Below are 12,519 nucleotides of genomic sequence, written 5' to 3'. Positions count from 1 at the left end.
AGGCAAAAAAACATAAAAACCACAAACACATGGAGGCTAAACACTACATTACTAAATAACCAAGAGATCACTGAAGAAATCAAAGAGAACAAGACAAGTCTGTCCACTCTCACCACTATTATTCAACATAGTTTTGGAAGTTTTAGCCATAGCAATCAGAGGGAAAAAAGAAATAAAAGGAATCCAAATCAGAAAAGAAGAAGTAAAACTGTCACTGTTTGCAGGTGACATGTTACTATACATAGACAATCCTAAAGATGCCACCAGAAAACTACTAGAACTAATGAATGAATTTTGTATGGTTGCAGGATACAAAATTAATGCACAGAAATCTCTGGCATTCCTATACACCAACAACAAAAGATCAGAAAGAGAAATTAAGGAAACAATCCCATTCACCACTGCAACAAAAATAATTAAATACCTAGGAAGAAACCTACCAAAGGAGGTAAAAGACCTGTACTCAGAAAACACTGATGAAAGAAATCAAAGATGACACAAACAGATGGAGAGAGATGCCGTCTGCTCTTGGATTGGAAGAATCAATACTGTGAAAATGACTATACTTCCCAAAGCAATCTACAGATTCAGTGAAATCCCTATTACCAATGGCATTTTTTTTTTAACAGAACTAGAACAAAAAAATCTTAAAATTTGTGTGGAGACACCAAAGACTCCAAATAGCCAAAGCAATTTTGAGGGGGAAAAACGGAGCTTGAACAATCAGGCTCCCTGACTTCAGACTATACTACAGAGCTATAGTAATCAAGACAGTATGATACTGGCACAAAAACAGAAATATAGATCAATGCAACAGGATAGAAAGCCCAGAGATAAACCCACACACATATGGTCACCTTATCTTTGATAAAGGAGGCAAGAATATACAATGTAGAAAAGACAGTCTCTTCAATAAGTGGTGCTGGGAAAACTGGACAGCTACATGTATAAGAATGAAATTAGAACACTCCCTAACACCATACGCAAAGTAAACTCAAAAATGATTCAAGACCTAAATATAAGACCAGATACAATAAAACTCTTAGAGGAAAGCATAGGCAGAACACTCTGACATAAATCACAGCAAGATCTTTTTTGACCCACCTCCTAGAGTAATGGAAATAAAACCAAAAATAAACAAATGGGACCTACTGAAACTTAAAAGCTTTTGCACAGCAAAGGAAACTATAAACAAGACAAAAAGACAACCCTCAGAATGGGAGACAATATTTGCAAACGAATCAACGGACAAAGGATTAATCTCCAAAGTATATAAACAGCTCATGCAGCTCAGTGTCAAAAAAAAACAAACAACCCAATCCAAAAATGGGCAGAAGACCTAAACGGACCTTATTCTCCAAAGAACATACAGATGGCCAGGAGGCAAATGAAAAGCAGCTCAACATCACTAATTATTGAAGAAGTGCAAATCAAAACTACAATGAGGTATCACACCTCACACCAGTTAGAATGGGCATCATCAGAAAATCTACAAACAACAAATGCTGGAGAGGGTGTGGCGAAAAGGGAACCCTCTTGCACTGTTGGTGGGAATGTAAATTGATACAGCCACTTTGAAGAACAGTATGGAGGTTCCTTAGAAAACTAAAAATAGAATTACCATATGACCCAGCAATCCCACTACTGGGCATATACCCAGAGAAAACCATAATTCAAAGAGACACATGCACCCCAGTGTTCACTGCAGCACTATTTACAATAGCCAGGACATGGAAGCAACCTAAATGCCCATCGACAGACGAATGGATAAAGAAGATGTGGTACATATCTACAATGGAATATTACTTAGCCATAAAAAGAAACGAAATTGAGTCATTTACAGAGACGTGGATGGACCTAGAGACTGTCATACAGAGTGAAGTAAGTCAGAAAGAGAAAAATATCATATTAACGCTAACACGTGGCATCTAGAAAAATGGTACAGGTGAACCGGTTTGCAGGGCAGAAATAGAGACACAGATGTAGAGAACAAACGTATGGACACCAAGGGGGGAAAGCGCAGGAGGTGGGGGTGGGGGTGGGATGAATCGGGAAATTGGGATTGACATGGATACACTAATACGTATGAAATAGATAACTAATAAGAACCTGCAGTATAAAAATAAATAAATAAAATTCAAAAAATAATAATAAAGTGAGTTACAGGCTTCTTGGGGCCCAGAGCTGAGATCCAATTTTGGGTGGATCAAAATCTACTATTTGGTTGTGGCACTATCTGGAAGCATTGAGTTTGTCACTGCTGTGTTCAAGGAAAAGGGAAGGTGAGAAAGTATCAAAATAGATATGTAATTGGGAGAGTCCCATGTTACTAAGCTATTTGTGGATGTTCACCTGGGTCTAATACAAGTGAGAACTGGTCGGAGAAATAGGGGGAAATTGGGGGTGGGGGGATGGTGCCTTAGTTGCTCTATTATGTCTCCAAAAACAAGCACACCACACTCAACCCCTTCTGTGAGCCTCACATCATTTCCTTGCTTTATGGTGGCTCTGTCAAGTCTTGCAGTCCTCCTGGTTTAAATGTTTACAGATGGAAGTGAAAAGAGGTGAGAGAAAATTCACAGGATTTTTCATGTATATGACTATATACATGTTTGCTTATTTTAAGACTCACTGAAGTGCACCTGCAAATACTGTGCACCCAAGATACAAGTCGTAGGAAGTGAATTTTCACAATTAACAAAATATTTTCACGTTCGTCTCAACTGTGAGACTACCATGAACAATGTTGAACTAAAAAGTCGGAGACGGTATTTAGTAGGATTCAGAGACAGCTGTCATGGGGCCGTGAACATCTTGAAATGCTATGCAGATATTTGTGGGTTAGTAGGGATATGCGTTTGTGAGTTTCCTTCTACAGAAATGTTTTATTAGAGTCTCAAAGAGGTAAGACCAAAGAAAGATGAAGGGACTGCTTCTTGGGCGTATGGTTAAGGTGTAAGTTGCCTCAAGATCAAAAGAACTAACCTTTGACTTGCAAATCCCCTGAAAGGGAAGGAGGGGAGGCAAGTTGAGCGCCCCTCAGGAAGTGGAGGGGCCCAGCCCTCTACCGAGAATCGATGAAGGAAATTCACCAGAGTCAGGAAACGCCATGACAGCCCAGTCACCAGGGGGCTGGGAAAAGGTTCGATTAGCGTGGAGATTGATGGGCGGAGAGGAGAGTCGGGCCCAGGACCAAAGAAATGTTTTCAGCATCAGCCAGCTGAAAAACAAGACGGCTTCCTCTTTCCTACATGTTCTTCCAAAGCCTCCTAAATCTGCAGGCTGCTTCTCAAACCACATCCCGCAGCATGCCGCCAGAAGAGCAACTCTGCTCTTCTCTGGAACCAGCCATGCTAGGGGTGCAGCTGGTCCCAATCCCTGTTGATGCTTTTCTCAGAGTTGCCCTGGGCCCTGAGCTGCCCTCAGGTGCTGCCACTCCAGGGTTCTCTGAGGGACACATGTCCTGAATCACTTGAAGTACGACCAGGAGAGTACTGGGTCACACACAACCCCAGTGAGCATTCTCTTAGGTTCCCTGTCAGAAGTTGCGCTGGTGCTGGCCAGTCTCTGCTGGTCTCACTCCCGAATCGGCTGGGCAGTCGGTGAGAGGAGGAGACTATCGGGAACGTTCTCCCTATGGCCGTCCCTATGGCAGTGGCACGAGGGGGCAACAAACCCTCAAGGCCTTGTAATGCCTCCTCTTGCCACTGGCACGTTATCATTTCAGCCTCATTGTAGTGGCCAAAGCAGGTCACATGGCCAAATCCAAAGCTACGAGATAAGAGAATATACCCCATGTCTTTAGAAGGAGCAACTGCAAAGTCACCTAGACATGGATCCAGGGCAGGGTGAAGGATGAGAGGCAAAAAATGCGACCTACTACATCGACGTTAGTGAAGGCAATTTCTCATACGTGACCCGGGTCTCTCCTCACCTTCTGTGAGTCTCAAAATTGATGAGATCAAAAACTGAATGCTCATCATAATGAGAACTGGGGGAGGGATCCGTGGTTACTTGCTTGCTTTTCATCCCATGGCACCTAGTAACACATCATGCCCGTAGACGGTGCTTAAGATCCTGGACAGAACCATCCTTGCTGCTCCTAGCCACACTGAACAGGGTTTGCAATATAATCATCTTAGTTGGTGCTTCCACTTCGAGCACACAGCCCGAATATATAATAATAAATACAGGTTGCCATCCTAGTTATAGGCAGGACACTGGGCACTCGAGTTGATTGGTGGTCTCCCTGAGAAGTGACAAAGCTCTCCACTTCCGGTTCAAAGAACCGAAAATCCTGCGACCTTAACATTATGCAGATCTACCCCATGCTGGCACCAAAGAACCCATCACGTGTGCTTGGCTTTGCAGGTCTGTGTAACTCGGCCGATAGCTGGATGATCGTGCCCAACATCAAGCAGAACCACTACACCGTCCACGGTCTGCAGAGCGGCACCAAGTACATCTTCATCGTCAAGGCCATCAACCAGGCGGGCAGCCGCAGCAGTGAGCCTGGGAAGCTGAAGACGAACAGTACGTGCCGCCAGCTCAGCAGAGCTGTCGTCTCTCATCTGCTCTCCTTTCAGCTGCCTCTAGCGTCCCTTCTTTTCCTCTTCTCTGTCTCGGGTATCGCTGACAGCCTCAGAAAGCAAGCAAAGAGCCAGTGTGCAATCGTGGGTTTTGCATCAGATTCCTCTCGGTTCCAAGCCTGACAGACACAGAGTCGGGGCGCTGGAACTGGCAGATAGTATTCTTTTCCATAGCAGAATAGCAAATTACTAAGTCTTTCTTCAGGAATTCTCTTACCCCAGATAGCTGTCCAGGTCTGGGGTTCTCAGTCAGAGGTGATTCTGGTCCCCCGAGGAACACTGAGCCACGTCTGGGGTCATTTTTGGTTGTCACAGCTGGGATGGGTGTTACTGGTGTCTAGTGGTTAGAGGCCAGGGATGACGGGAAACGCCCCCCAGTCCTCAGGATGGCCCCTACGACACAGGGCGAGCCAGGCGGTACGTGCGTCCTGTAACACTGTCATCTCCCCCTCTCTGCCCACCTGGGTTTTATTTTGTGCTCATCTTTCTTTACATCTTTTTGATCTAGAAATGTTATGCTGTATACTATGGTACTCCTTTGCATAAGACCTCCCAAGAGACAGTCACTTGGAGTGTGTCAATATCACAGCACGTTCTAGGGTTGCCAGCCTGTCAACAGGAACTACTTTTTAAGAGGAACCCTCATTTAACCCAAATCCTTGATTTCAGTAGTCAAGTAACTTTATTCCAGGTATGTGTGTTTAAGATACATACTCTTAAACATAAGCTAATTTCTCCTCTCCATGTGGCTGCTGGTAAAGAAGAAAAACGTCCTCAGAGAGTAACTAAGAAAACAAATGAATATATACATACACTGAGGTTAATTCTATAGAGTAGATCTAAGAGACATCTTGTTTGTGCTTCACCGGTTTTACCAAAGATAATGTATTCATTTCATATAGACAGGTAATGTCATCTTCTACGTCTAGACAGGCAATCATTGACCAGATGTTATTAAGTTATGTACAAGAGGTTGGTAAACTTTTTCTGTAATGTGCCAAATAGTAACTGTTTGGGGCTGTGCAGGTCAGATGGTCTTGGTCACAGGTATTCAACTCTGTCGTGCAAAAAGCACGGCATGGCCACGCTTCATCAAAACTTTATTGACAGACACAGGCAGTGGGCTGAATCTGGCCTGCGGGCTATAGTTTGCCAAACTCTTAGGTGTACAAGTCCTACAGTGCATTGAATTCTTTAGCCAAGTCAATGATTAATTTGTTCCCTGCGCTAATTTGTCCTCATCGAAGCAAAAGCCTTGAACCTAGACAGAGTAGGTCATAGTTTCCTTGAGAAACACATCCGAGGCGCAAGTGGAATTTGTTCCGAGAAGGCAGGGGGTTGGGCCTGACATCAGGTGGCATGACCCTGCTCCATGCATGTGCGGGTGAGGCTGGGAGCTGAAGCCAACACGATGTAGCTCACCGTTATAAGGCCAGTCTTTTCAATGGCTGTAACGTTCTGATCTTCCTCCCTGGAAGAAGGGCAAGCAGAACACAGCCTTCATTTTCAATGATGGGCGCGCGCCTTTAGGGAATGCCTTCCTAATCCGCCCATTAGGGTCCAGTTATTTTTACGCACGTTGTATCTTCCACCTTTTTTTTTTTCTTTTTTTCCAATTGTATTGAAGTATAGTTGATTTACAATGTTGTGTTAATTTCTGCTGTACAGCAAAGTGATTCAGTTATATACACATTCTTTTTCATGTCCTTTTCCATTATGGTTTATCACACCTTTTAAGCAAGCCAAACTATCTTCAGATTCTTCTTGTCTTAGTTCATACTTTATCCCTAATAGTTGCTGGTGTGATCATTCCTGAGGACAATTTTTTTTTTTTTTAACAAGCCAAGCCAAAGTTTAAACTACACATGGAATCCAGCCGATCTTACAGCCTTTGAGAATACCCACTGCCTGCTGAGCACTTGAGGATTTTCTCAGCTCCCCTTTAAGCTTTTCTTTGATATGAACAGAAATCTAAAATGGGTCAGCAAACTACAGCCCGTGGGCCAGATTCAGCTGCCTGTTTTTGTAAATAAACTTTTACTGGCACAGAGCCACGCCCATCTGTTTACCTATGTCTCTGGCTGTCTCCATGCGAGGACAGTAGTGTTAAATAGCCCCAGAAGAAACCACAGGGCCAACATAGCTGAAAATATTTCCTATCTGGCCTCTTGTAGAAAAAGTATGCTGGTCCCCGACCTAAAAGAAAGGATTTTAGAAGTGCTGGTGTCATGTCTGTATCCAAGCAGCGACTAGAAATCCTTTGGCCTACCTGCATGTGATGTCACACACACTGCTCCAGGCTCGCTGCCTCAGTTTCTCAGCCATCGTGTATTGCCACAGTCAGATTTAACCAGACTTTTTCCTGTGATTGTCTGAGACCCGTGCACTGCACGGAAGCAGCCTCCCAGCTGCACCAGTGGCTGTGGAGTTTGAACATCATGGTGTTTGCATCACGTTGTAACTCACTTCCTGCCTTTAAGTGCCTTGTACCGACGTCGTGTTGAATGACAGGGTGGCCTCCACACCAGTGGTGAATTCTCAAAGAAGTAACAGTTAACAACAAGATGTTCAGGTGCGATTCTCCCAAGATTTTATAATGGTTCGATTTTCAAAACACAAATGTGAAAGAGAGAGGACCTTCTTATATAGACAAATGAACTCACGAGGCAAAACCCAGGTGTCTGTCACGATCACATTGTTTGCCTGATCTTGTGGGCTGAAAAATAGACAACTTTATAGTCATTCGAAGCTCATGAGAGTAATGCTTAATTTGGAACAATCTCAAAATAATATAAGCCTTTAGAATATTCTATACATGAAAACCTGCAGTCTTGATTTGTTTGGTTTCTGGTCTGTAGTCTGTTGAGCATGAACCCATTTTAAGCTGATTGAACATGGGAATGGTTGAAAACGAAGCCTTCATTTTCTCCTCCCTTCCCGGTACCTGTGCCGCTGGGGTACAGCTGGGATTCCCCCAGGATAGCTTATACCACATGTTCTGGTTGATCCTCGCCCATGCCGTTGTCGAATTGTGAGCGTAGCACCCCTGCGTCCGCATCTTAGAACTGACTGACTGCGAGCTCATGATGGCAGGGACATGCTTGTTCTTACTATTTTCCTGTACTTTTTAAAGCTGATTCTGAAAATACGTTCTCGCTCATGTTAAAATCAACAGTTCTTTTCATCTTCTGCTTTCTGTTTTGTAACCGTTTCCAGGCCAACCATTTAAACTGGACCCCAAATCTGCACATCGCAAGCTAAAGGTGTCCCACGATAACTTGACAGTAGAACGTGATGAGTCATCATCCAAAAAGAGCCACACGCCTGAACGCTTCACCAGCCAGGGCAGCTATGGCGTAGCTGGAAACGTGTTCATTGACAGTGGCCGGCATTACTGGGAAGTGGTCATAAGCGGAAGCACATGGTAGGCAATTTTATCTAAATATATTCTTTCACATTCTCCTCCACCACAGATTATTACAAGGTATTGAACATAGCTCCCTGCGCCACACAGCAGGACCTTGTCCCCCATCTCTTTTACACATAGTAGTTTGTGCCTGCTAATCCCAAACTCTTAATTTATCTCTCTCCCCTTTGGTAACCGAAAGTTTGTTTTCTATGTCTGTGAGTCTGTTTCTGTTTTGTCAATAAATTCTTTTCTATATTTTAGATTCCATACATAAGTGATATCATATGATATTTGTCTTTGTTTGACTTGCTTCACTTAGTATGATCATCTCTAGGTCCATCCATGTTTCTGCAAGTGGCATTATTTCATTCTTTTTTATGGCTGAGTAGTATATTCCATTGTGTGTGTGTGTGTGTGTACACATATATATGTGTGTGTGTGTGTATATATATATATATGTATACACACACACACCACATCTTCTTTATCCATTCATCTGTTGATGGATGTTGTCCTATAATTATAAAAAGGCACATCTTATTCTGGACTTTGTCAGACCATCAACACATAGCAGGGTCCATCTTGAATAATAATATGCAGAAAATCTTGATCAGTCAGCTGTTGCTACAGTAATGCTGCCTAACAAACACCCCAAAATTCAGTGGCTTCAACCAACAATAATTTACTATTGCTCACCGACACCCACATCTGTGGGTTAGCTGCTCAAGGCTAATCTTAACTGGGCCTTGCTTTAAGCTGTAGGTTGGATCTAGGTCTGTTCTATGGGTTTCTTCATCCTCTTTGCACATGTGGGCTACCCAGGCCATGTCCTTCTCAAGGAGCCCAAGAGCGCAAGCACATTTCAAAGCTCTGCTTGCATCATGTCTGCTAACTTCTTATTGGCCAAAGCCAGTCACATGGCCAAGCCCAAGGCTAGTGGTGCAGGGAAGTATATTTTCTTCACATGGAGTTGAGAGGAGGGAGTGGAAATATACCAAGCAATCATCTAATCTACCATTCGGCCAATAAGAAAAATTACTTGTTTTCCATTCATTTTTTATTTACAGCAAGAATTGAGTCCTGGTCCCAGGGAGAGCTAGCTAGTATGCTAACACTGCTCTTTCATGCCTTAAAGCATGGGTCAGCAGACTACAGCCCTTGGGCCAAACCCAGCCCACTGTCTGCTTTTGTAAATAAACTATTTATGGGAACACAGCCAGGCCCACTCTTTTCCAGTGTCTATGGCTGCCTTTGAGCCACACAGCAGAGTTGAGGAGGTAAAACAGAATCCTGTGGTCCATGAAGCCAAAATTATTAGCTCTCTGGCCCTTTACAGAGTAGGTTCTCCAATTCCTACTCTAAATTCCTGCTCTTCATCACTTAAACTAATTTCTATCGCCTTGTACATTTTGTGATTCTAGACTGGGCCCATCAGTGCAAATAGCTGAGAGCTGAGGCTGGGGGTGAAGCAGTGATCCTTGGCCAGGACTCATTTCAGAGGGTCCCTTGGATCCAGCCCCGTGTTTTGAGCCCATTGAGTTCTCTGAGCCTAAGGGGTGGAGGTCAGGGCAGTCTACATGGGAATTAGTTAACCCTACCAAGTTCACCGTACAAAGCTGACCTTGCCTATTCCACAGCCATAAACTGCACCTCTCACCCTGGCCATCTGTCTCACAAATGCCCACTTAGCGAGCTCCCTTTTTGAGCAATTATAATTTTTATTTAGCCAGCCCTTATCTAGCACAGCTATGTCAGGCACTGGTCTAAGCATTTTACGAATGGTAACTCATTTATTCATCCTAACAGCCCCACAAAGGTAGGTGCTAATATCCCATTTTACAGATGAGATGACTGAGGTCCAAGGGCACAAAGCTCATAGTGACAGAGTTGGGGAGTCTGTAATCAGGGTACAAGCTGTTAACCAAGGGTCCACAAACATTGTCTGTAAAGGGCCAGAGAGCCAGGATTTCTAGGTTTGCAGGCCAGATGATGATTTTGTCTCAACTGCTCACCTCTACTGTGGTGGTGGGAAAGCAGCCATAGACCACACATCCATGCATGGGTGTGGCTGGGTGCCAATACAACTTCATTTATGAAAACAAGCAGAGGGCCAGATTTGGCCCATGGGTTGTGGTTTGCTAACCCCCGCTCTTAACCACCATGCTGTATTTTTGAAACATTATAATTACACTTTAGGCAGGAGGCATAATCCTCCCAGACTTCAGACAATAATACTACAAAGCTATAGTAATCAAACAGCATGGTATTGGCACAAAAACAAACATGGATCAATGGAACAGAATAGAGAACCCCAAAATTAACCCACACACCTACGGTCAATTAATCTTCGACAAAGGAGGCAAGAATATACAATGGGAAAAAGCCAGTCTCTTCAGCAAGTGGTGTTGGGAAAGTTGGACAGCCACATGTAAATCGATGAAGTTAGAACACACCCTCTCACCATACACAAAGATAAACTCAAAATGGCTTAAGGACTTAAACATAAGGCATGACACCATAAAACTCCTGGAAGAGAACATAGGCAAAACGTTCTCTGACACAAATCGTACCAATGGTTTCTTAGGTCAGTCTACCGAAGCAATAGAAATCCAAAGCAATAGAAATAAAAGCAAAAATAAACAAATGGGACCTAATCAAACTTAGAAGCTTTTGCACAGCAAAGGAAACCATAAACAAAACAAAAAGATAACCTACGGATGGGGAGAAAATATTCACAAATGATGCGACTGACAAGGGCTTAATTTCCAAAATATACAAACAGGTCATACAACTCAACAACAAAAAAAACAAACAACCCAATCAAAAAATGGGCAAAAGACCTAAACAGACTTTTTCCAAAGAAGACATGCAGATGGCCAAACAGGCACATGAAACGATGCTCAACATCACTAATGATTAGAGAAATGCAAATCAGAACTACAGTGAGGTACCACCTCTCACCGGTCAGACTGGCCATCATCAAAAAGTCTACAAATAACAAATCCTGGAGAGGGTGTGGAGAAAAGGCAACCCTCCTACATCATTGGTGGGAATGTAAACTGGTGCAGCCACTATGGAGAACAGTACAGAGGTTCCTCCAAAAACTAAAAATAGAGTTGCCATATGATCCTGCAATCCCACTCCTGGGCATATACCCAGACAAAACTCTAATTCGAAAAGATACATGCACCCCTATGTTCACAACAGCACTATTTACAATAGCCAGGACATGGAAGCAGCCTAAATGTACATGGACAGAGGAATGGATAAAGAAGATGTGGTACATATATACACTGGAATATTACTCAGCCATAAAAAAAAGAACGAAATAATGCTATTTGCAGCAACATGGCTGGACCTCGAGATGATCATACTAAGTGAAGTAAGTCAGAAAAAGAAATACCATATGATATCACTTATATGTGGAATCTAAAATATGACACAAATGAAATTCTCTAAGAAGCAGAAACAGACTCACGTAGAGAACAGACTTGTGGTTGCCAAGTAGGGGTGGGGGCGGGGTAGGGATGGATTGGGAGTTTGGGATTAGCAGATGCAAACTAATACATATAGAATGGATAAACAACAAGGTCCTACTGTATATAGCACAGGGAACTGTATTCACTATCCTGTAATAATTAGTCATAAAAAAGAACAAAATAATGCCATTTGCAGCAACATGGATGGACCTAGAGATGATCATACTAAGTGAAGTCAGTCAGAAAGAGAAAGACAAATACCATATGCTATCACTTCTATGTGGAATCTAATAAAAATGATACAAATGAACTTACAAAACAGAAATAGAGGCACAGATGTAGAAAACAAACTTATGGTTATGGGGTGGGGGGAGGAAAAGATTGAGATTGACAGATACACACTACTATATAAAACAGATAACTAGTAAGGACCTACTGTATAGCACAGGGAACTCTACTCAATATTCTGTCATGACCTATATGGGAAAAGAATCTAAAAAAGAGTGGATATATGTATATGTATAACTGATTCACTTTGCTGTACACCTGAAACTAACACAACATTGTAAATCAACTATCCTCCAGGAAAAATTTTAAAAATATGTATCCTGTAATAAACCATAAAGGAAATGAAAAAAAATACGCTTTAGGGCTAACTGTGGTGTACTTCATGAGTGATAGTTTAATCTTTGCCTAAAAAAAAACAACTGCCTAACTTGAAGATGATGAGTATTATTAACAGTGTTACTTTTGAGATCAGAATGCTAAAACACTTATTTATTAAAAAAAAAAAAACAAAAACTTTCAATTCAAATCTAGGCAGACAATGCAGTGTGTCTAAGTCCTTTACAGTGTTGGTACAAGTCGTGCAAAATCCAAGAAGTCAAATCATAAACTTGGGTGTCTTATTTCTCCCAACAACGGTCCCTATATTAGCCAAGCAAGTAGGTTTCTTTTCTCTTGCCACCTACACGGTTCTCTTTGCCCAGAACATTCCTGTTCCAACATTCCACTGGAGGGTAGAGGACAAATCCTTCCCCCA

At 42.6% G+C, this 12,519-nt stretch overlaps 1 protein-coding gene and 1 long non-coding RNA gene across 7 annotated transcripts in view; one reads left to right on the top strand and one right to left on the bottom strand.

The window, feature by feature from the left end:
• LOC309620024 overlaps window positions 1-12,519 on the bottom strand; it is a 335,464-nt gene that overhangs the window by 259,748 nt on the left and 63,197 nt on the right. The window lies entirely within an intron of this gene.
• Window positions 1-12,519, top strand: part of MID1 (midline 1) — a 397,732-nt gene that overhangs the window by 362,687 nt on the left and 22,526 nt on the right. For all 6 annotated transcript variants that reach the window (XM_082375673.1, XM_082375669.1, XM_082375672.1 and 3 more), the window contains exons 8-9: window positions 4,372-4,533; window positions 7,806-8,013. In XM_082375673.1, coding sequence (XP_082231799.1) covers window positions 4,372-4,533; window positions 7,806-8,013 — 370 coding nt within the window. The remainder of the gene's footprint in view (window positions 1-4,371; window positions 4,534-7,805; window positions 8,014-12,519) is intronic.

Source organism: Balaenoptera borealis (assembly GCF_965194805.1).
Source record: "Balaenoptera borealis genome assembly, chromosome: X".
NCBI lineage: Eukaryota > Metazoa > Chordata > Mammalia > Artiodactyla > Balaenopteridae > Balaenoptera > Balaenoptera borealis.
The sequence above is the reverse complement of the archived record's forward strand: the minus strand, read 5'-3'. Positions and strand labels throughout refer to the sequence as shown.